We start from the raw sequence: 26451 nt of genomic DNA on the forward strand, positions 1-26451 counted from the left end.
TTAGTGAAATAATGACGCTTTTGTCTCCGACATTATTTGGTTTAACTTCGATCGACTTAACCAGAATAAGCAACTAAGCTAGCAGCTTCATGGTCAGGTGTTAAGCTTTTCAATCATTCACGTCAACATTGAACTTCTCGCACAGGATTTAGCTTAATTACTTTATATATATATTGCTCCTTCTGTCTCGAAAGACAATGGGTGCGCCTAGATGAATCCCTTTTTTCGATTTTTTTTCTCGAATCTGGCAGAATTTGTAGTGATTAAACAAGCCAACATTTGAGCGGCAAAGTTTGCCACAGTTCGTGCATGAAAATGCACCTGTTTTAGGACTTTCTGATAGCGCAGATTTCGTTATCATTCTTATGTCTAACGCCACTTCAACCCTTTTGCTTTCGGTGAGGTTTGTACCAGCACTCACAGTCTGTCTCCTTGTTGTCCGATCTTGCGCGATTTCCTTCCACATACTTTCATTAGGCTTTTGATCTTGTCGGTAGAAGTGGTCTGTTTGTAGTACTAGAGAAAATTGTCTGTCCAATTAAACTACGTAAACTACCGAAAGCTATTCCCTAAAACATGCAGAGCACTATACAGTTTGGCAAATTCCTCCTCTATACCATTCCGGTACGCGACGTTTGGTGATGCCTTTTTGGCTACGGCCGTTTTGTCAATGTTTTAGAAAGCACGCAACATTTTGTAATAACATATTTTTCTATATGAAGAAACTTTTTTTTCGATATGAAGAAAAAAAAGGATCGGATTACGGTATTTAAAAAGAAAAAAAAAATATTTAACGATTAAATAGAACGAACTATAACAAATGAGATTCGTATCCGAGGACACGATGAATGGACAATGAATTTAGATGCTCCCGATCCCATAAATTTCAGTTGACCAAGGCATTTTCAGGTAGAGAACAATAAAATTCCCACCCTGCACTTCCAAGCAATTATGGTCCCAACCTGACGTGACCTACACCCCCTCATCTTTTATATTGACAGGTTAGATGGGCAGACAAGCCGTCTTCAAAAATAAAATAACGTAAGCTTAATTAATTACATTTAGTTGTGAAAACTTACCTCGTACATGTATACGATTCACTTATTAAAAAATGTTTTTGTGATTATTTGTATTACTTAGTATTTAGTATTTTTATTGTAAAAAAATAATTAAATAAAAAATAGCGTCCTGAGACATGACGTTAAACTGAGCTTCTCTTCGCTTAGCACTTTAGGAGCTCAAAAGTGCCCTACTTGTTTTTTATAATTGTATCTGCCTCCTCTCTTCCTCGGTCTGCATTCATTACCCATCACTCTCTCTCTCCTTATCTTTAAAATCTCCCTACGTCTTAGACCAGTCCGTTTGCCGTGGACTGCGACGGGTAAGGGGGGATAAAGAGATTCTGGTATTTGAGTAGGTGCCTATCCGAGGATAAGTTACTACAACACAGTACTTTGGCTTAAGTTCCTCTAGACCTGAGGTCATCAACCTATGCTGGAGGGCAGTGGCTAGATGTACCATCGGGAAGCTGCTGTATCGGACAAATGTCCGATGCAGAAGCTGACTGAGTATAGCACCCTGCCGGGCTCATTCTGAACATCAGAATGGCTTGTCTCCTTGTTGGACTCGTTGGCGGATGGGGAGCACAGGTGTCGAACAACCATAAATGTATATGGGCAACACCAAAAAAAAAAATACTTGCCCCAGATTTATGTTTGGGCAAAATACGAAGGTGGTCATATGCACAGAAGAGGGGAAAAGCCTGACAAAGATGAACCCTTTTCTCATTCGCAAGGCACTTAAGGCAGTAGTGGGAGAGCGCAAGAGTGTATCAAAGCTGCACAAATCACCTGAATGTCTCGTAGAAGTTAATAGCAAGATACACTCTGATGGGCTTCTACGATGCAGAAGAATCTGTGATCTCCATGTAGACGTCATGCCACACAAGAGTCAGAACACCAGCAGAGGTGTAATCAGCTGTAGAGACCTGCTGGAATGTTGCGAGAAGGAAATAGTGGAATTAAAGGAGTCACCCATGCCCGGCGCATTACAAGGCGTAGGCGTAGGGATGGTGAGGAACTAGGACACCGCTAGAGTATGTACCTACGAGTTCCAGTGAGGCCCTATATCTCTAACCCCATGAGGTGCTTAAAGTTTCAGGATTATGGACACGGCGCGGCAGATGTGCTGTAGAGGGTCATGAGGAGAAGGGCTGCAGCCCAGTTCAAATGCCCAAGCTGTCACGCTGGCCACTCAGCCTACTCCAAGGACTATCCTGTGGCTCAGTTTCTCCTCGGAGAACCCAGCCAGACACCCCAACTTCTACTGAATTAGGGATTTATCAACTCCCTAGGGAGAAGCCAAACTAAAGTAGAAGATACCTGAAGTGTGGAAGGAGTAAATAGCGTCCGCTTAATCGGAGCAATCTTTCCTCTCCAGAGAGAAAGACTTCCCCAAAAGGTTACAGGAATAAAGGGAAACCCCTCCGGGGGCTTCCAAGGCCTAATAGCTCCAAGTAGGTCATTTAGAATAAGCCATGGATTCCAGGATTGTGCAGTGGAACTGTAGCGACCTTAAGGTCAATTATGAGGAAATGCAGCTACCGATGAACTCGGAGACTCCTGTAGCTGTTTGCCCACAGGATACATTTCTGGAAAACTCGGATATTATTAGTTTTCGCAGTTACAGCACATACTGTTGAAAATGCGGAGAGAGCATCAGGTGGAGTCTGTATCCTTGTGAAGGACTGCATCCCCCATGAGAGGGTAGAACTCTAAACCACACTACAGGCCGTAGTAGCTAGGATACCGGTTAACTCTACACAAGGTTATCACTTGCTCCAGGCGCTCGATTGAATCCAACAGACATTGAGAACCTACCTAAAAGAACAGCTCTTTCGCCCCCATGTAATCCTTGGAGACGTCAATGCCCATAACACTATGTGGGTATCCATTAAAATGAAGCAAGAGGTCGCATATTGGAGGATATCTTTCTCCAACATGATTTATGCATACTTAATGATGCATCACCGATGTACTTGCATCCAGGAACTAGATCTCTCCCTTGCATTGACCTCAGCGTATGCGTCCCTGGACTTCTGGACGATTTTAAATGGTCAGTAAGCAATGATCTACGGGGAAGTGACCACTTCCCAATCATCATTGCTAACAATCTCCCCTAATATGGAACGACCTCAGCGGTGGAAGCTGAATAAAGCAGATTGGGAACGATTCTAAAAAAGATGCTCCAAGGCTGTCACAGAATATATCCTTAATGAACAGAGCCCAGTTGATATTTTTGCTAGCAAACTACTTGATATTGCCCCGACAGTTGTTCCCCTAACCTCCGCAAATCCAAAACGGCTTAGCAAACCATGGTTTGATACACCTTGCAGAACTGCTATTGGCGATAGGAAAAAACGTCTGGCTGCATTTATAAAGAATCCTGGAAAATTCCTGGAGAAATTTTGTTAGCAGTCTGGATGCCAAAACTTCTGCTAAATCGGTTTGGAATGCAGTAAGGCGAATGAAAGGGAAAGAATCAAATGCAATAGGGCATTTGAAAAACCAAGGACGAACTGTTACGTCCCCCAGAGATATAGCTATATGCCTTGCAGCCTCAATAGCAGATAAATCATCCACTGCACACTACAATCCAGAATTCCAAAAAGTCAAAAAAAGGGAGGAAAGACACCCCATTGACTTCAGATCAGAGAACAATGAAGATTATAACAAACCGTTCTCGCTTGAAGAACTGAGGGACTCGCTGGACAAATCGCATGATACGGCGCCAGGAGAAGATGAAATCCACTATCAGTTCCTCAAGCATCTTCCCGAACCCTCATTGGTAACCCTGCTAAAAATCTATAACTGTGTATGGCAAACAGGTGCTTTCCCAAACAGCTGGAGAAAAGCCACAGTTATACAAATACCTAAACCGGGAAGATTTGGGTCTGACCCAGCTAACTACCGCCCAATAGCACTAACAAGCTGCATCTGCAAAACCATGGAAAGGATGATAAACAATAGGTTGGTCTGGTACCTCGAGAGAAATAAAATAATATCCAACTACCAGTGCGGATTTCGGCAGGGGCGGACAACTGACCATCTGGTAAGGCTGGAAGCTTTCATCAGAAATGTACTCCTTAGACGAGAACATCTAGTAGCTGTATTCTTTGATATAGAAAAGGCCTATGATGCAACCTGGAAACATTGCATTCTACGTGACCTGGAGCTTATGGGGCTTAAGGGACACCTTCCCTGCTTTGTGGGAGAATTCCTGAAGGACCGGAAATTTCAGGTCCTAGTGGGCAACTCCTCTTCTGACACGTATGACTAGGAAATGGGTGTACCACAGGGCAGCATTCTCTTTGAAACCATATTCAACATAAAAATAAACAGTATTATAAAGACTCTGTCCCCTGGCATAGAGTGCTCTTTGTATGTTGATGATTTTGTCATTTTCACACATGGAAAAAACATGAATACTTTAGAAAGAAAATTACAATTATAAATTCAAAATTGGGCAAACAATAATGGCTTTAAATTTTCGGACTCCAAAACAGTTAGTATGCATTTTTGTAATTTAAGGGGAATCCACCCAGACCCTGAACTACTTTTACACAAAAAGAAAATCCATATTGTGAAAACTACAAAACTTTTAGACCTCACCCTAGATTCCAAATTTAATTTTCTCCCCCACATTAAGGAACTTAAGAAGAAATTCCAAAAGTCATTAATCATACTCAGAGTACTCAGCCATACGGACTGGGGAGCTGACAGAGATACCTTGCTGCTTCTATATCAGAGTCTATTCCAATCCAAGTTGGACTACGGATCCATAATATATGGAGCAGCTAGGAAATCTTAACTAAAAATACTGGAACCCATACAAAATGCTACCCTGCGTCTCTGTCTCGGCGCGTTTCGTACATCACCAATCCCAAGTATCCACGTAGAGGCTGGAGAACTCCCCATGGACATAATAATGAAAAAGCTTGCAGTATATAGTCAAGCTAAAATCCAACCCCACGAACCCTGCTTTAAACTCCATATTTAACCCTACAGATGTAGAACTATACAATCGAAGGCCTAACGTTATAAAGCTGTTGGGCCTTCGAATGAGAGAACCCATCCAAAATTTAACCCCACCCATCGACCAAATCTCTAAAATAGAAATCCCACAGAACCCTCCTTGGTTGATGATTAAACCCAAATTAAATGTATCCCTCCTTAATTTCAAAAAAAAAATTCAGACCCAAGCATACTACAAGTCCACTATAGGGAACTGCAGGAGAGCTACGGAAATTGTGGCACCATTTACACTGACGAATCCAAAATGGATGGAAAGGTCGCGTGAGCCTGCTCCTTTCGAAACAAAACAATCTCCCGTAGACTCCCTGATGGATGTTCCATCTTTACGGCCGAATTACATGCAATATCGCTTGCACTAATGGCTGTCAAAGCATCAGAAAGAAGAAAATTTATCATATGCTCCGACTTAAAATCTGCATTGCAAGCTTTGGGGCGGATGAAGACTGACATTCCATTGGTACATAAGAGCATAAAGCTGTTGGACCAAATAACAGCTGACCATAGGGATGTCACCTTCATCTGGATCCCCTCCCATGTGGGCATAGAGGGAAACGAAACCGCAGACAGAGAAGCAAAGAGAGCCCTAAATCAAGCGGTGCCAGGAACCCGAATTCACTGCTCGGACCTGAGACAGAGTATTGCCTCTGCCACCTATCGAGAGTGGCAGGATCGGGTGGGAGGATGAGACCCAACAACAAACTCAAACAACAGATTGTGGCGGATGTCAGGTGGCGGTCCACATCTAAGGGTCTGACAAGGCGTGGTAGCACGATTGTGACGGACCTCGTGTATGACGTGTATGAGTGGCTTGTTTGATGTCTAGGGGATGATTATTTTTGAATTGACACACACTGGTCCATCAGAGATAAATCGGGAGCAGACACGCAACGAGACAAACAATGGAGAAAGATACAAATGTTGAAAAATTAAAGAATATTTATTTACACAAATGTACAAGGTAGAATAAAATAGGGGAGGGGATTTGCATCTATCTCGTTAGCAATATTGTATCATCATACTAAGCACTTAATTAGAGAGTAGGTCACTTTCGTCCTCTGCACTTAGCTGGTTGCCCTACTGATGTCGCAGCTGGCTGTGATCCTGGCGGGAAGTCTTGCAGCTAGAGGTGGCGCCCTAGCGGGTAGAGGGTCGCCGTTGATACAGTTCTTGTGGAGTCTCAATCCAAAGTTTTGATATCTGTAATGGGCACAGTAGGGCGGGTGGCCGGCTACCGTGGGCACAAGGGTGCTTTGGACAGAGCTGATCTGCCGTGGGCAGCATCGTTAGCAGGATAAGTTCAATGAGTTGCGGAGATTTGGTGAAACTATGACGTCTCTCACAGACACGTGGTCTAGGGGAACGTCGTGTCTAGTAGATTGACAAGTGGACTGTCAAACATAGCGCCAAGTAGTAGAGCCTAATAGGCAGGTAGGTTAATAGGCAATTGAGTCTTGTCAAGTGGTCAGATGACACTGGATAGTAAAACCAAGTAAATAGTATCCAATAGTCCGATCCAATAAAATAGACACCTGAGGGAGGCTGCGGATAAACAAAGACAAGTTAGGACATGTCTCTCATGCATCTAATCGATGCCCTCGACTGAGGTGCATTCGTCAGATTGGTGAATTCGCTTTTGAGTACAATGGGGAGATGATGACAAAAGGGATTGGGAAAATAGATGGCTGATTATAGCAATATAAAATCTACATAGTAATGGAGATAATAATCTCAATTAGACAACATAAGTTGGAAGAAAAAAAAGGGCGGGGAGAATCGGACGGTGGTCAGCGACCATGACGGTTTGTTTACATATGGCCGTCGGCCATAAACAATGGAGCGAATTTGAATGGAGACAGAGCGTCCGTTCAAGGGGCGCGACTCTCGTTGAAGTAAAATGAGTAAAGGGGAGATAATTCATTTCTTTTTTCTAAGCGCAGTATTAGTGCGCTAGTAAAATTATCAAGGCGGTCAGCCGAGATAAAGGGAATAAAATAAGGTGTACAAATATATACATGGTTGCATCAACGATCAATTGAGCCACGTAGATTAATAGATTAATGCAATACATAAATATATAACTTTGCAATGTTTATGTTTCCTACTTACGACAGTGGGAAATACACAATGCACTAATTAAACATATATGAAATAAGTAAAATACACATAATAATACCCAGTGAGAAATATACACAAAGTAATTAAGATGGAACTGTGATTAAGTTCGGCTTACCACCAGGTACTCCTATAGAAGTAAGAGTGAATGAAATAGTCCAGACTCGACTGGTCAGCGAAGAGAATAAGTGACGGAGTGAGTCTAACTCGCCTTATTCTAGCTTATAAAGGTCCGGAAGAAATGGGCGGAAACAGGAAACGCGATAGGCTAAGGATTATCTCTCACGTGGGTAAAGTCCGACGAAAGTTGCACCTTGGAATGTTCAAGAGGCGTGGTGACACGAATAATCTCCTTGATCAAAGAGAGACATGGGTGAGGTCGAAGAAATAATGAAGCGTTTTCCATCTTAGGTGGCGTCAACCGTGACCGTCGGACATCCGGCGCGTAAGACCAAAGTAAGTGACTGTGTGTTTATCTTTCCTCCGGTTAAGTGGAGATAAGCGAAGAGTCGTGGCCTTGTCGCCAAGGTGGTGGACTTAGTCTAGCGGAAAGTGGTGGAGGTTGGTAGTGAAATCGGGACCAAAATAAGAAATAATTAAAATAAAATATATAAATAATAATAATTAATGCTGTGATAAAATTGAGTGACTTTTGACAATGACCATGCTACAATACATACAGGACTTAGGATTGGCCACACCTACATCACGCTCTCCGTTGTGCTGAAGAGAGAGGTGCCCCCACTTTGTGAGTACTGTGACTCTCGTCTCACCGTGGAACATATCCTCATTGACTGCCCCAGATATCAGGATATTAGGGGACAATTTTTAGAGCACACAACTTAAAAACACTGTTCGATAGTGTCGACCCTGGGAAGGTACTGGGCTTTGTCCGGGAGGTGGGGTTGTCTACGAAAATTTGATTTGTGAAATTGTGAACATATAATATTTACAAAAGATTTTTACTAAATTATTAAACTTTTACTAACTTTATTAGTTTAACTGTGAATAGACCTTGCTTTTAATAATTTAACACAAATTTGAAGGTTAATTTTATTATATAATGAAATCAATGGACCTTCTTTTGTATTTTTATGTGTCAAAGTAAAAAGCTATCTGCGCAAAGTGTATTTCTTAAAATTAGATCTAGATCTAAATCCTTTCGATCTTTTCTCATCTCAACGTTGTAAACAAAGCCTTGATCCATAAATACTGTAGCTTTAATAGAGTCAGACAACTTTTTTTTTTGAGGGTCTTAAGTCTGTTTAGGGCTACAATACATACACTACGGTCAAAGTTAGTACCCAAGGAACATTCCTGCCAAGTTTTATCAAGATTGGTCAAACGGTTTTGATTTCTATTCGTTACATACATACATGCATACATACATACGCCTTACATTCTACTTTATATAATAGATTTACAAAACGATCATCCAGATACCCATTCTATCTCCCCCACCTCTTTCCAACTGGTCTAGACGAGTGATAGGATCATAGCGTATTGAGAAGAGAAAGCTAAAAGCATGAAATTGCGATAAAAAAAAAAAACAATTGGTAAAAATATTTCTAATCGCACAGATTTATTAGCGGCCCCCGTAAGGGGGAAAGCCGCTGTTATATTTGTGCAAAATGTCCGTTTGTCACACTCAGATCTCGAAAACTAGAAAAGAAATGAAAAATATTTTTTCATCATGCGATGCAGCTTGAAAAGTTTAGTTGCAACGGCTACTTTTGGTTTTCTAAAAGCAAACCGTTTAATTTATAAAATTAATTATGCAAGCGTTTTTTTTTTTCATAAAAATACACCAATTCTGAAACAATTACATAAATGTATGGGAGGTAATGTTACAATATGTTAACAAAGAACGACAATCATTTGCGTATTTTCAGTATCACTAAGTCGATTATATAAATATTAGTTAAAGGTGTTTTTTTTTCTGGTCAACTAGCTTTTAAAATTAAAAGAAAACATTTATGTTTCTTATAAAGGCTAAAAATGTACTTTGTATGTAATTATCACGCACATTTGTTAAAATGGACTTGATACTCAAATTTTATTTATTTTTTGTTTAGTGACCACATCTGGATAAAAGACGCTTATTTTTATGCGTTTTGTTTGCCGATCGGTCTGTCTGTCACGTTTAGATAACAAAAACAACTCAAAAAGCTATTGAAAATCTGATTTAACCTTTAATGTTCCTTCCGAAACATCTCAAAAGTTTTAAGTATATAAAATAGATTGTTCCGGATGTTTTTGTGAAAAAAAAATCAATGCCAAGCAATGATAGTTTGCTCTTCTAATTTATATTACATTTAATTTCCATGCTTAAACGTTGCAAAAACATATGATCAATAATGTGTTGCTCTGGTTTTTATTGTAAATAGCATATAAATGCTAAATGAAAATCTCTACTGACTTATATTTCATTAACTATAAAGTCGTTCCGGATATTGTTTTATACAAAATAAATTATGTCAAATGATTGTTTGAAATTGCATAATTGACTAATATTACACGTATATTCTTTGACAATACGTCACTATTGTTTATTTATCGATATCAAATTGTTCCGTATTTTCAACTAAAAACAAATGTATGTCAAATGACTTTATTTTTTCAAAAATGTCGACAATAGGTTGTTCAGGAATTTCAAAAAAGAAAGTAATTTACTAGAAACGATTATTGAAAATCATTTTTAGACCTATTTTACAGTTAATTTTCTTGCCGAAACATACTGTTACGACCCTATTGGCGGCGCAAAAGGGCTAACTCAGGCTCAGCTGACACACACGTGAATCACTCAGGTCAGCGGGGCCATGGACAAGGGACAGTACTACGATTACACGCAAATATGACCAATGTTATGGTGATGTGATCGAAAGCCTGCGTGTACGAGTGACACAGTGTGTAGGAAAGCGGCAGTTCAAGACCGGAGAGCGTCGAGACCGGGACTGTTAGTCGGCTATGAAGTCGGTCCTGGTCGAGTCCTCATGTGTTGATGTACAAGTCCAGAAAGAGAGACAGTAGAGTTTTGTACGGTGATGTACAGAGTGACATTTCAGTTGTTGATGTGTTTGATGCCAATTGTCTAGTATTGGCTGTTATCTACTTATTCACTCATTATTAAAGTACCCGATATTGTGGAGCTCTTGTTGTCAAGTTCTTGATGTGTTGATGTGTTGTGTTGAGTTTTAGCAGTGTTTACGGAAGGCCGGATTAGGAAGAGAGATCGTAACAATACCAAAAGTTATTTAATCGGTAAAGTATGTTCCGGATTTTGTTTTGAAAAAGAAATCGACCTACATTACTTTAATTTCCTTACAAATCGTCTCCAAAAATGTTCCGAATTTTATATGAAAAATCTACTAACGCCAAATAATTCTTTGAAATCCCTCTTCTAATAAACAAAAAAAAAGAGAGAATGTTCTTCTCATTTACGAAAATTGTTTTTTCCGGATTTTTTTAGAAATTTTTTTAACTTTATTTATGTAAAATCGCACTTCTCTCTTACACTACATTAAATTTTTTAGCTCAAACGTTAGAAAATCTAATTATCGTAAATATTATGTTCCAAATTTTAAGGAAAACAACTTCCTAACACCAAAGTATGGTTTGAAAATCTCTCCCCAAGGCTATGGTAGATTTTATTTTCAAACGAGACTATCCCAAAAATTGTAATTAACGGTATTTGATTCATCTGGAATTTTTATTTTCTCTTACTATAAATATATATTGCCATGTTTCGGAAGGGAAATTAAATTGATTTTCAATAGCTTTTAGTCTTTTTTTTTTTCGATAATAACATGACGGACAGGCAGACTGACAGACAAAACGCACAAAAATGCGTCTTTAAACCTTATATATACATACATCATACATACATACATACATACATACATACATACATACATACATACATACATACATACATGGGCGTAGCCAGGGGGGGGGGTTGGGGTTCAACCCCCCCCCCCCCCCGAAATGAAATCCCCCCCCCCCTTTGGGGGTGGGATCGGAATTTAGTGAATGATTTTTTGCTTTGATTTTGTTTATTTTAGGAGAGATTTTAATACTAAACCATCAATTGCCCCAGCACAACCAATGGGGTTTTGAGTTTAAAACCCCTAACCAGGGGGTTTTGAGTTTAAAACCCCCTACCAGGGGTTTTGAGTTTTAAACCCCCTACTTGGGGTTTTTGCAGTTAACCCCCCCTCTTCTATAAAACAAAACAAAAATGCAAACGAAAATCCCCTAATTCCAAGAGCACAGTTAAGGGAGATTTTGATTTTAAAACCCCCTCCAAAATTTACGATAAACCCCCTCTTCAATATAAAAAAAAAGTTAATTACGCACTCAAAATGTTATGTGCGTAGCTAAATGGGTTTTGACTTAGTTTTTAGTTTAAACCCCACTTCAGCGGGGTTTGAAGGTAAAAAATACCTCTTTAATAATTAAAACAAAGCAAATTATACACTCAAAATGTTTTGAGTGTAGTCAAAGGGGTTTTGAGGCTAAAAAATACATCTTCAGTGTAAGAAAAAAAGCAAATTACGCACTCAAAATGCTATGAGCGTTGCCAAAAGGGGTTTTGAGTTTAAACCCCCATTCAGAGGGGTTTAATGCTAAAAATACCTCTTCAATATAAAAAAAAAGGAAATTACACACTAAAATTATTTGAGCGTAGCCAATCCAATCAGGGGTTTTGAGTTTAAACCCCTCTTCTACAGATGGCGTTTGTTTAAAGTTTAAAACCCCTCCAGATGATTTTGAGTTTAAGATCCCCCTACAGAGCATTTTGAGGTGGAAAACCCCCAAAAGATGATTTTGACGATAAAACTTCTCTTTTCGATATAAAATCTAAAGCAAACTACAGTCACTTAATTCCAAGAGCGTATTCAAGAGTGGTTACACATTTTTACCATTGGCAGGGCTCCCTTAATAAAGTGTAGTGAATAGTCATCTGCCGAAATTGAAAAACACTAAATGTGGCTCAACAAAGATGGCTAAGACAGATTTTAGTAGTCAGTTATAGAGATCGGGTTTAAATCAAGGAAATCCTATGCCGAACTGGGAGTCGACCCTTTAGTAAGATTGTGAGAGAGCGACGCATGAGGTTTGCGGGACAGGTTCTCCGACAAAATGAATTACGCATAAGAAGAGTTGCAATGATATCCTTGTACAACTTGACGCCACTCATTCATTGAGGTCCTCATGGCAGGTGGGAAGAGGCTTCAGACATTACCAGTGACAGAATTTTACGGAAACAGCTTGACGTCAAATGCTCCGAACGGCGCGGTAGGGTCTTAGTCAGTAAGAATAGCACATTAGGTTTTTGAAATAAAACATTTTAATAGCAGGGAAATGCACTGTAGATACCTCAGAATATGCATTTTGTTGGCTTTCAATACCAGAAATAGTGCTTGGCGGCGGGGCATCGCCCCGCGCTAGCGCTCCCCAGGCCCCATTGCTAGTAATGGCAGGGAATCTGCAATTTTATGGAAACAGCTTGACGGCATATGTGCCAAACGGCGCGGGAGGGTCTAAGTCAGTAAGAATAACACATTAGGTTTTTGAAATAAAACTTTTTAATAGCAGGAAAATGCACTGTAGATACCTCAGAATATGCATTTTGTTGGCTTTCAATATCAGAAATAGTGCTTGGCGGCGGGGCTTCGCCCCGCGCTGGGGGAGCTCCTAGCGCTCCCGCAGACCCCCTTGCTAGTATTGGCGGGGAATCTACAATTTTTTCACTAACTCATGGAAGAACCTATTCTAAGGCACAATAAACGTCTTCCGAAAGAATGAAGGGTCAGAATGCAATAAAGATTATGTACACGCACACACACACACACATAAATACATATAAAAAAAAAAATTCGCGGGGTGGGGGGGGGGAGAAAAAAATCCCCACCCCCAAAACTCCCCCCCCCCCCGAAAAAAAATCCTGGCTACGCCCATGCATACATACATACATACATACATACATACATACATACATACATACATACATACATACATACATACTTAATCTAACAAGCCCATTGTGATAAAAGAATTATTTTTTTGACGTAATATGTAGTTAATTCTTTAAATGAAATGCTAATATAACTCAGTGCACCAATGTATATGAACCCTGGAGAGCCTGCTCGTATTGATAAAGACATTTTTAGTCTCACTAGGCAGTGTGACGTACTGGATTTTTTTTCTTTTTTAAGTCATATGGAGTTAATTCTTTAAATGAAATGCTAAAAGAACTTACTCGGTGCACTAATGTCTAAGAGCCCTAGACAACCTGCTGGTATTGATGACATTTTTTATTCTAACTAGATCATTGTGACGTAATGGATATTTCTGTCCTTTGACGTAATATGTAGTTAATTCTATAAATGAAATGCTAAAATAACTCGGTGCACCAATGTCTATGAACCCTCGAGAGTCTGCTCGTATTGATAAAGACATTTTTAGTCTAACTAGGCCGTGTGAAATAGTGGATTATTTTCCTTTCTCGTCATTTGGAATTAATTCTCTAAATGAAATGCAAAAAAAACAACTCGGTATAGTAATGTTTATTAAACAACGTAATCTGTCGACATAATAGCTAGATTTAGCTCTAATCTAGATTTTTACACTAGATCTAGATTTTTTTACACGAGCTAGATTTTTTAAACTAGATTTAGATTTATATTATAATTAAAATCATTGTAGATTCTAGATCTAGAATTTCTAAATCTAGAATTTCTAGGTCTAGTTTAGAATTTTGTTGTTTTACATGTTTCGGATGTTCTTTCAGAGTTGAAGATGTTTACTTTCTAGTCCAAACCTCCGACAGAACGACGGGGATGGGAGCGGGCAGGGTTTGAACCTAGGGGACCATCGATAAATCCAAACGACAGTCCGCACGACCAGCGCACAAACCGCACGACCAGGCAGCCATGATTTAGACAAGATCAAGATCTATAATTTCAATTTCTAGACTTAAAGTGTAGATTTTTATTTCCAAATGTCTAGATCAATTTGGCACTGTTATAAAATACTAAAACTAATCTACTATTTTTAAATTTAATATTGCATTCAGTCTATTAATAGATTATCTAGGCCTTTTTTTTTTTTACATAAATCTTATCTAAATTGTATTCCAAATGTATATTTTAGATCTAGATCTAGTAGATATAGATCTTAAGAGTGCTAAATCAGAAGTTTAATTTAGGTAGATCTACATCCTCATTCTAGTTCCATTTAAATGAAAATGCCAATAGCTCTGTTGGTAACTGTGCTGGGACAGTTGCCGAAGTACAAGCTCGATGCCTTGTTCTTTTTTTTTTCAATAACAAATCAATACCAAAAGATTATCAAAAACCGCTCGTCTGACATATTGTTACGAATCTCACTATCCAGGCTCTCTGCAAACTGCACCATACACCACCAACTTAAAGAACTTGACAACTCTGGGCTTGAAAATAACGTAATAGTTTAATGTCAGTAAATAACAGCCAATACTGTACAATTGGCAGCAAGTAACACAAGACTGTACAAATATCTCTCCGCCGTATCAACTCTTGCACTGGTCTCTCTGTCTCGTCTCGGACTTGAACTGAGCCGTTGTAACGAACTGTAGATCGGGAAGTTGTGACTGACTGGTCTCTGATACCTTCGCTCTTTATATAGGGTCCCTACTGGCCTTCTAGAACCGGACAGAACGCCGCTCGACGTTTCTAGGTGGTCAGATGACTACAATTCTCGTGACGCTCCTGAGCTCTGTTCACGTCGGCGATCCTTCCCGAACTGTCCTGTTGACACTCGACTCGGCTGACAGTCGTAACTCGTCACGGTTGACCGCTCGTCTAGCGCTGGCCTGGGGCGATTTGCGTCGGCTGACTACACACACACCACTACCCCCATCTGTGCCACCACCAGGTTTATAACAATATTGTTCATATCCGGTAATTGTCATGCCGTAATGTGTAATATATCTCTTTATCAACGCCAAATGAATCTTTAAAACATTATTACTTTTGACAATCAAAACAAAATCACGTCTTGAATATTCCTTGCGAATAGGCGGATCCGACAGGGATCCGACTCCGACGGGGGCCGCCTCTGAGTTTGTGTGACAACACAACAAAAACTCTCACAAACTGTTGTGTGACAACACAAACTCTCTTTGTTATCCTGTTATTGTTAGTCTATATCTAGTACAAATTTTATTACATGACTGATCCACAGTAATTGATACACTTAATGTAAGTTTTATTTTTTTTATTACTTTTTGTTTTAGTTTTTTTTTTTTTTTAGTTTTTTTTTCTTTGTTTTGTTTTTTAGCGGCCCCCGAAAGGGGAAAAGACGCTATTAGTTTTGTGCGAAATGTCTGTCCGTCCGTCCCGTTTAGATCTCGTAAACTAGAAAAGATATTGAAAATCCGACATCACAATATTTTAGACCATTCAAAGTTCTGATGCAACGGCAACTTTTTTTTTTCTGAAAGCGAAAAATCTAATTTTAAAATCAGTTATGCAAGCAGTTTTTTAAAGAGAAAAAGCTAATTTGATCTAGTATGCAATATAAGTTAGACCTAAATTAAAACGAATAGTAATCTTGTAAACGTCATTTTCGTAAACTTTTTTTATTGCGAAAATGTGTTGTTGTTTTTTTGAGCACGTATAAGAGATTGAGCCTTTTCAAAACAATTACATCAATTATAAGACTTCAGTTAGGCCAGGAGAGGCGCGGTAGCTGAGCGGTAAAGCGCTTGGCTTCCAAACCGGGGGCCCCGGGTTCGAATCCTGGTGAAGACTGGGATTTTCAACTTCGGAATCCTTAGGCGCCTCTGAGTCCACCCAGCTACAGTGGGTACGAGATATTAGTTGGGGAAAAGTAAAGGCGGTTGGTCGTTGTGCTGGCTACATGACACCCTCGTTAACCGTAGGCCACAAAAACAGATGAACTTTACGTCATCTGCCCTATAGACCACAAGGTCTGAAAGGGGAACTAGTTAGGCCAGGTTCACATCTAACTTTGCATTCACTTGCACCTATCCTTTGATCTGCTGTACCGTTGGGGCACTACACAAGATCTGTCAACCTTCTTTCTCCATTCTTATCCTTCATTTGTCTTTGATATAATTTCATTTGGATGTTCTTTCTGAAAATATTGAAGCCTGCCTGGGTGGACCACTTCGGGGGCAGTTTTGAGTTTGTGTTTCCACACAAACTGTCTTTGTAATCTTGTTGTTTTAGTGTTTAAAATTAGAATTTTTATCATTTGAATTTTTTAAGCTTCTCATTTAATGGTAGTCTTAGGGTAAATGATTTTTAGTCTTGATGAGGATGGATAGACACAACATGGTCTGAAATGTGCAGATATTCCACATAACTAAAACCATTACTATCGATACTATTATAACCCTGCCATGCAGACCGACATAAAAAGGAAATAAAGAGGATGAGCTCAAGGCAGACGTTGTTCTATGTATTTGTAATGTCTTCTTGTAATAAAACACCTGTACCGTATTTTCTAAGATAAGATATAGGTGAGTTGCTTCCCTTAACTTATTACATTGGTGTTAGAAGTGGGATAATAGGCGACTCAACGAGAGGAGGTAGGATTCGATCTCAATGGCAATGGCATCTTTGAAACAACTAGACCAACTCTTAATTTTAGAGCTTAAAGCAGAAACTTCGTTACCGACGTTAGGAGCTTGGTGGTTGCAATAAAGAGCTCTCCGGCAAGCTCTGATCGATGAAGAAGAAGAGCCGGAAATTGAACCGGAGATTTTTTAGCGCTCCTTGGCAAGATCCAGAAAGATATTGATGCTATGCGTGAACAAATTAACAGGATGGGGAACAAGGTAGATGAAAGTGTATTGCAACGAAGCGAAGTGTGGAATAGACTTGTTGGTGAAGGAGCAGTTGCCTGTAGACTCTTTAGTTAAGGAGAAGTTACATGGTCAGGTCTGTGGCTACACAAACAGTGGTGACCAAGACGCTGGGGATAGGAGCGCCGTCTGTGACTGTCTTGTGGGCAAGTCTTGCGGGTGTGACTTTCAAGACGAGAAACGTGATAACCATTGCTGGGACGATCTCAATGGGATGTGCCGAACCGAAAGGACAGAGACAAGTCTGTAATGCGCCCGAAGCATTTTTTCCTGGTGTATCTGCAACGAGTACCTCAATGAGTCTGACAGATCAAGAGAAAGTTGGGTCTGCGTCCAATCCTGTGCTGTGGATCTTAAATACCTCTGTCTATCTGTCAGGTAAACTCGAATCCTGATAACTGCACACTGGTGTTTAACAAGAACTGTATGTGCGTCGCCTCAAATATGGAGACATCTGCAAATGTTTGGCAGAGAAGATACCTGCAAATGTGTGGCAGAGACTATACCTGCAAAAAGTATGGCAGTGGAGATACCAGCAAACTGCTTGTTTGTCTTCCTGTGGGACTACAAATCTACAAGACGTCCATGGAATAAGTCTGTGGACTTGGCCTCTTAGAACAACTGCCCTAGGAACTACAGGGATCGCCACTACCTCCCTTTGTGTTAAGTGGCTGGCAACCATGACCTCCACTATCTCGCCCTGTGTCAGCTGGCTGGCATCAGCGGCAATTGTCATGATGTCGAAGCAGTGATCACAATATCGTCTCGAGAGCATCCTGGTCAACTTGAGGAAGAAAAAGCGACGGCCGCAGAAAACTCATCAGATGGTTTCATGGGGAACACGATCACTGCCGTCTGTGGCTTCCACCGTTCAACCTTCACCTGAACTACCAAACTCCACGAAGAGCGCTAAGAAGGGGGCAATGTTATAACCCTTCCATGCACACCGCCATCCAAGCTAGTGCAGAAGGTGCATACTGTTATAGACTAGACTGAGAAGGATGTTTACATTAAGAAGAGGATAACGGAGTTTCGCCCAAGTCTAGGACTGATAAAGAGAATGTCTTCTTGTGATTAAACATCTGTATATCGTTGAGTTACCTCCCTTAAGTTATTACAAGTTACATATTGTGCCTGCACTTTGAATGAAAATTGTGCTAAATAAGCTATACTATCTTATTCATTTTAGTTGGTTTACTTAATTAGAAATATAAAAATATGTGTAAGTTTTTCGAAATATCTTTCAGATTAGCTGTCCTGTTTGAAAACTGCTGCACTAAAATAGATTTACAAGATCGCTGTATTAAATTGAAGGTTAGCGTTACTTTTTTCCGTCAAATCGTATCTTTCACCATTCAATATAAATTAAACATTTAGCACTTTGTTTACTTGCCGATTAATTTATTTTTGCCAGTACAGAAAGCCACGTAGTTTTTATAGTATGTGCACAGTAGATTTTGCCAAGAGGGAAAATGTACAGACCATAGACTTATATATACTTTATCTAGACTGGACATGGAAATTTTTTAACACTACAAAAAATGTCTTGAAAATATTTTAGAAAGTTGGATCAAGGCGTTGTTTTTGTTTTGTAAAGTTGTTAAAAGAAGTAAATTTTTTTTTCAACCCTAACGAGAACTCTCGTCTCATAATTATTATTTTGCAATTTTTAGATACATAATCTAGAAAGATCTATGTAATCAATCTATTTAAATGTACATAAGATGATTTAAATCAACATGAATTATTTCCATCTAGGATTTTTTTAATATTATCTCAATGGAAACAAACAGGAAATGGCTTTGTTTCATATATTTGCGTGAATATCTGAGAAATGATTTTGCGTTATTTCTTAACTTTAAAAACTAAAGATCATTACTTTTCTAAGACAGAAAAGATTGATTGCAGCGACTCCCTTAGAGCCTGAAAAAAAGAGTTTACGTACATAAAAATCTATATATGTATAGATCTGTGAATCGATCAATCGCGGATAAAAATTTATTTCCGGTTTCCAGTCTAGATCTATATTATAAAGTAGAATGTGAGGTGTATGTATGTATGTATGTATGGATGGATGGATGTTACTTATAGACATCAAAACCGCTTGACCAATCTTGATAAAACTAGGCAGGAATGTTCCTTGGGTACCAACTTAGACCGTAGTGCGTAGTGTATGTATTGTAGCCCTAAAACAAACTTAAGACCCTCAAAAAAAATAAAGTTGTCCGACTCTATTACAGCTATAGTATTTTATGGATCTAGGCCATGTCTACAATGTTGACATAAGAAAAGATAGAAAGGATTTAGACCTAGATCTAATTTTAAGAAATACACTTTGCGCAGATAGTTTTTTACTTTGACACATGAAAATACAAAAGAAGATCGATTGATTTCATTATATAATAAAATTAACCTTCAATTTTGTGTTTCAAAAGCATTTTTTACATAAATTAGTTCCTGATATCTGTGACTACAGATTTCCTGACGAACATTCTTTCATTAGACAATACCGTAATGAATCGCGTACTAAAAATTATTTCGTTTAATTGTTTACTTTATATCCCATCCCTAGATCTAAAACTCTAATCTTCTTATCTTCTTATATAATACAGACGTTACTTCAAAAAAGAAGATGTTTACGTCCTACGCGTCATGCATTTAGTCATGCATATTAACCAATGACTTAAATTCTGCCAAGTCACTGGTTTTCCTGGCTAGCTCAGGCAACCCATTCCATGCTCTAATAGCACTAATCCAACTCTAAGATGATAAAACTTCTCTTCGCACAGATAGTTTTATACTTTAACACATAAATATATTAATTAAAGTCCATTCATTTCATATTTTGATCAAATAAACATTCAAATTTGGTTTTCTAAAGCTACATTCGTTTACGAAAGCTGCGAAGCCGAGTTGAGATTGGCCTAGATCTATATTCATTCATGAATCGCGTACTAAAAATTATTTCGTTTAATTGTTCACTTTATAATCCCATTTATTTAACAAAGCTATCGCTCTTTTCGTTTTTAATAGATAAGAATGTATCGGCTTCGGGTAAACCCATTTTCTCAAAACTAATTTTATTTTCGTAGCGAAAGAGAAATAACGTGAAAGGATCATTAGCTACGTTTAACATACATCTAAATCCAATCCACTAGATTATTCAAAAGCAAATGTTTTAATTAAAAAAAAATGGATTTAAGCCTATTAGCTATTTTGATTTGATAGCTTCATTCACACTATTTTTACATTGACACATTCGCTTTACTTATTACATTATTATTTCGTTTAATTGTTTACAAAACACTCTCAGTGACTATATCGAAAGTAATGCGCAAATAAAGACCCGCGGGTCGCGGGTAACATATGTCTAGTATAATATATAAGTCTATGATGGTACAGACTGTCTCTTTCAAAACTGCTTTAAAAATGCTGAGGGTTTTTGTAGGTTCGCAGCGTAGTGTGAATGTGGAATGGTACGAGTGCGTTTTGAAAGAGGCTGTAAGTAAAAGAAGAAAAACCGGAAAAAGAAATGAATATAAAATTTTGTGTTTTCTAAACATTTTTATTACGGTACTTATAAAAGTGCAAAGTCATAGTTGTATGATGTTTTTATAATGAGTCCCATGTTATCCTAACACAGAATATATCGCTTCGCTACAAAATTCTTTTTAATTTATACCGTAGGTTTGAATAGGTTTGAAACACAATCTGCTGGAGGAAATTTATTCATCATCATTATCATCAAAATCCATTTAAGTGAGGGCTTGAGAGACTCGGATCCTTTCTTGCAAATGCCCTGTCAGAAACCCTGCTGTTTTGAGTAGTGCGTACAAGTCGAGAATTTTAGGTTTCCCATACATGTCGTGACGGAAATCAGCAAATCTGGGGCAGTCAAAAAGAATTTTCTTCTTATTCTTCGTTCTCATTTTACATGTTGGAATGTTCAGATCAGTACCGGTGATCCTATATCTAAGATAAACCGCGCAGTGGTTTCCTGATCAGGCAGTTCTCCGTATAGTTTTTCTTCTATAGGAGGGTTTTGGGGCTAGAGTATTGTTCGGGCCTCTTGATTTAGTATGGAGCTTAGAAGGACACGGTCAGCATTCTCTGATGATGCGTCATCCATGGCAGGTTTCGTTAGTCCCGACTTTTAGCTTTGAAACATTTGTTGTCTCATTCTGTTGTGCTCGGCTATGAGTCGAAAAATTATGTGTTGGTCATGGCGTCCTTTTTTCTTGTAATTGGAATGTGAGCTGGTCCGATTCTCATTTATTCTACACTATTTTTTTCATCATTTAATCTGGTTAGAGAGGGATTTTCATTTGTTTGTTCATTCTTCCATCTTTGGCCAGTATGTATGCTTTTTCACTGCCTTACTAATTCAATGTGTGCTGAAATCCATTAAAGAATATAATTTTTTGCTGTTGATGTTAGGGTTTACAAGAGCTGTCCTGAGTTGATTTATATAGGAAGTATCCGAGTTTTTCAGGTTTTGAAGGACTTTTCTGTCATTGGTCAGTAAGACAATTTGGCTGTTTGGTGTACATGGGAAAAAGAATATGAGATACAGGATATTTATTAGAAGAGAAGCTATGGGGCTAAAAAAATGTGCCTTTGAGTACTTCATTACGAAGCTAGCCCAGTGATTTTGTATGAAAATATTTTTAACTTGAAAAAAAATAGAAGAATATGAGACTCGGGTGCATGTGAGCAGATGAAAAATAAAATCATTTGTTTTACTTAATTAAGCCACTATTTTTTATCAACAATAAAGGTAACCAATCATATCCAAAACACACCTGTCAGTATTTTAGCCCCTTTTTATTCTTACTTATTTCTTTGAACAAAGGTTCTACTGAATTTTTATTATAAAGGTTAAAAAAAATAATTCAGAGAATCACAATGGGCTGCACAATTTTAACTTTAAAAATAACTATTTGTGTTTACCAACTTACTCTTCGTACCATCTAGTTCAAATTAGTATTTCTAATATTTGATATTTTCTTTTCAAAGAAAATGTTACAGTTGAAGCTAAAAGAGTTGTACTGTTTAGAAGACAGAGAAAAAAAGCTGAAAGAAACAGTTTTGCAATCCAGAAAAGATTTACAACCAATATCAGTCTCCAGCTCAATGTCCACTGAATCGGATACCTACATTAACATTCTTAGCTTTTCTGAACAGTACCAGCCTTCCAGACTCAAATGTTACCTTTCGCCTATTGACTGTGAAGGAGAGCGAGCAAGAGATAAAATCAGCATAGGTTCATATCTAGATGAACATCTTAGTGTTGGATATACTTGGAATGATGTTTCATCCTCTTTGCACGAGGAAAAAATTACTATTTCAAAAAATAGATCTCTTAATGATAATAATTTTATTAATAATGAATTGGAATATGTTATTTTAAAAGACAATTTGGTGGATTCAGATGTAGGTTCAATTGAACACATCTCTACTTGCGAACATAAAAAGGATGAACCTATTATGTATACTATAAAAGCAGAAGAAACATCTAAACAAAGGTCTACAAGCTTTCATAATGATCTTATTGGAAAAGATAACTTTTGTCAAGGGTCTTCAAATGTGTCCAATGCATATAATAATTACTCTGTAGGTGATGTTTTAGTTAACAGTGTGACACTTTCTACTCAGTTATAACTTAAACTAACATTAGATAGTGTTAGTGTTAAGGCCCACGAAGCGTCGTCAACCGATCCACCGCCATTTTGTTTGTGTGGCGTCCCGACTGGTAGAATTGGTCTCTCTCTACCTGAACCCCCCTTTTTTTTAAAAAAACATGCATATAGTAATGCTCTCCCATTTACATTTTTTACTTGAAATTAAACGGTTCGCTATTGCTCTCGTTGTCTTTCTCTTTATATCTTTCTAACTCTTTTTTCTCCTGCTCACTCTCTCTCCCCTCTCACTCTGGAACTTCCCATATTTGCACCCTGCGCATCGTAACGCTTACCCATATAATATCCTTCTTCTCTCTTCCTCTCCTTGTTTATTTTTTTAATATCGAAAAAGTTAAAAGTCACACACACTTTTAATTGGACCTCAAAGATATTTGGTGTTTTTGAGACAAAAAAAATATCTCAATATTGTTTTGTTAATTGTCCACAATAGTGAGTTGCGCACCAAAGAATTATTGGTTTCTTGTTATTTTTATAAACTTTGTACACACGTATTCACACAATTGTTTAGATAGGTCGATCCATAGACTTATATTTACTACTCTAGACTGGACATGGAGATTTTTTAACACTACAAAAAATGTCGTGAACATTTTTAGAAAGTTGGTTCAAGGCCTTGTTTTGTAAAGTAGTTATAAGAAGTAAAGTTGTTTTTTTCAACCCTAACCTATGTAACATAATTTACTTTTAGATCTAGATCTAGTAATTGAACATCAAAAGTAAGAGTACTCTCGTCTCATAATTATTATTTTGCAATTTTTAAATACATAATCTAGAAAGATCTAGGTAATCAATCTATTTAAATGTACATAAGATGATTGAAATCTACATGAATTATTTCCATCTAGGATTTTTGAAAAACATCTCAATGGAAACAAACAGGAAATAGGTTTGTTTCATATATTTGCGTGAATATCAGAGAAATGATTTTGCTTTATTTCTAAACTTTGAAAACTAAAGATCATTACTTTCTAAGACAAGAAAAGATTGATTGGGGCGACTCCCCTTAGATCTTGAAAAAAGAGTTTACGTACATAAAAATCTATATATGTATAGGTCTGTGAATCGATCAATCGCGGATACAAATTTATTTCCGGTTTCCAGTCTAGATATAATATATAAGTCTATGGGTGGATCTTTCTTTCAAGTCTAAATAGCTTGGTGTGTCCAAAAAGGCCGCAGCCTTTGTTATGATGCTGCCTAGGTATTTGAACCTATCCAACTCTTTAAGCTCTTCTTACCAGAACGACGGGGGGAGGGAGCAATACCAATTGTTAAGAAGGCCCAAACACTGTCCTGGGACGTCGCAACCTGTGGGCCGTTGTATTAAGGAAAAAGGAAGAAATTAGCTCGAAAATAAAATACATAAATCTATTTTGTGTTTTTAAACATTTGTACCGGTATTTATGCTTTATCTATAGACAGTTGTGTTTTCGGGTAAATACTAAAAATTAAATACAAATATTTAATGAAAAGCTTGCGATTTTTCGCGAATTGCGGCGTTCCGACTGAGAAATATCAAAACCGTTTCTTCGCGTGCCCCTTTGGGATAAAAGAAACATATGTACATTACATGTGAATCTGTTGGGCAGTTAAAGAGATCTCTTGATAGATGAATCAATTAATGAAACAGTCAGTGGAATTTAGGCGTTTATACACTTGATTAAATCTAGATCAAGTGTTGAAATGGGCAATGTATCAATATCTATAGATCTAAAGCCTAGATCTAGACGAGAGACCGGATCTTGTCTTAAACTAGTGAAATTTAGGATGGTTTAAAATATCTTAAAGGTATTTAAAGGATTAGTTTTTCACTAAAAATATTTTTAAAAATCTAGTTGTCCAATATTAACAAAGCTATAAGTATTTTGAAATTTAAAAAAAATGTTGTTATGACTCTAAAAATACTTCTCTTAGAGGTCACCAAACAAGCTTCTTTGCGGATAAAAAAAATTAGTTATGCTACTTAGGTCATGTTTAAGGTCACGTAAATTTCAGTGATGTATTCCATACACAATTATCTTTTAAAATATACACTTTAAATGAAAAACAACCTTCTTTTGTAGCAGTTTTAAACTATTTTCTAACATGCATATAAAATTTAAAATATAGACTTAAGTACCGTTAAATAAGATGTTCATGGTAGAAATAAGCTTCATCAATACATAATACAAAATTGTATGTTTCTCTAGTACAAAGTTTATCTTATCCAGTTTTCTTATCGCTTGTGGAGCAAAGCTAATATAAATTCACTCTGTCTGGTAAAAAGTGTGTACACGTTATTTCTCCCACACCCATTCTTGGATCAAGTTAAAACTTTGCACAATTATTCATTGTCATAGACAAGACTTAAAAAAACAACAATTAGTCAATTAATTATTAGATACCGACATGGGAAATTAATACTTCAGTATTCACAGATACTTTTAAATATTTAGGGTTTCTTCCTCTTAGATGATTGAACACGTTATTTCTCTCGCACCATTACTTTAAAAAAAATTATTTATTGTACCTAACAAAACATTAGTAAAAAAAAAAAAAGCTCTGCGTTTACAACTATATCTTCAAGAACTTAGATGTTGTTTCCCTTATTCGATTAAAAAAAATCTTTCTCTTTCCTTAGATAAGCTTTGTTGATGTTTTTTTAAAGCTTTTTATTTTTCATATTTTGCTAGTATGATTATCATTTTTTTACTTTATTTATTGTTTTATAAATTTGCTTAAACAGAAACATCATCGAAATGTTTAGCTTTTATGCTTTGTTTCTTTCATGTACTTTTTTGTGTTTGTTCAGCTTCTTTTTTATTTATTCACTGAACTCTTTTTTTCAACAAGGAATTAAATGCTTTGCTGTCATATCATAATACAATGAGGAACAAATAAAAGAAATAAAGCACCCAATTTCTTTTGGTCCATTGTGTCTAGTTCTGCTCCATTTCTTTTCTTGAGAGTTGTGTTGCTCTTATTATAAGTAAAGTTTACTGCAGGTTAGAGTTGAATATTGTAACAACTTTCACTATCCAGACTTCGGCAAACTACTCCACACGACACTACCAATTCAAAGAACTTGACAAATTAGCGCTCCAGAATAACGTATGATTACAACCAATACTGTACAATTAGCAACACTGACTGTACCATGTTTTCTCCTTTAACAACTGTGTGACGACCCGCATGTATTGCTTGTATCTGTAACTTGTTTGGTGACTAATGGATGATTGTTTGAGTGTGTTGTATGCTGGGTCATCAAAGATAAATCGGAAACAGGCTTGCAACAAACAGACAATAGAGAAAGATACAATAATTAATACTTTATAACAGTGGTTCCCAAACTTTTTTGTCTCGTAGAACCCTTGGTTTCTGATTTTCCGTAGACCCCCTGCTTAACTTGTGTTGCATTATTGCAAATCAATCAACATTTTTTTAAACTAATGTCTAACTGTATTGAGTCTAAGAGTGAAAAGGCAATTAAAAGCTACATTTGAAGTTCTACAGATTGATAAAATTTAAAGTTAAACCAATTAAAATAACAAAATATATATTTCTGGAATCAAACACACTGGAAATGTTGGGTTTTTTTGTAGGCTCATCATCCATTGCTACGGATATTATGTTTCATATAGGAATTTTTTGTTCTATGAAACATTAAATATTAATTCAGTAATTTGCTTTA

General features: G+C 37.5%; 1 protein-coding gene across 2 annotated transcripts in view; it reads left to right on the forward strand.

Annotated features, from left to right (window-relative positions):
- The window catches only part of LOC106058455 (uncharacterized), a 69007-nt gene extending 43328 nt beyond the window's left edge, over nt 1–25679 (forward strand). For both annotated transcript variants that reach the window (XM_056014377.1, XM_056014376.1), the window contains exons 6-7: nt 18327–18393; nt 22096–25679. In XM_056014377.1, the coding sequence (XP_055870352.1) occupies nt 18327–18393; nt 22096–22740 (712 nt within the window). In that variant the 3' untranslated portion in view covers nt 22741–25679. The remainder of the gene's footprint in view (nt 1–18326; nt 18394–22095) is intronic.
- The last annotated feature ends 772 nt before the right edge of the window (nt 25680–26451 follow it).

The sequence above is a fragment of the Biomphalaria glabrata genome, chromosome 16 (assembly GCF_947242115.1).
Source record: "Biomphalaria glabrata chromosome 16, xgBioGlab47.1, whole genome shotgun sequence".
Taxonomy (NCBI): domain Eukaryota; kingdom Metazoa; phylum Mollusca; class Gastropoda; family Planorbidae; genus Biomphalaria; species Biomphalaria glabrata.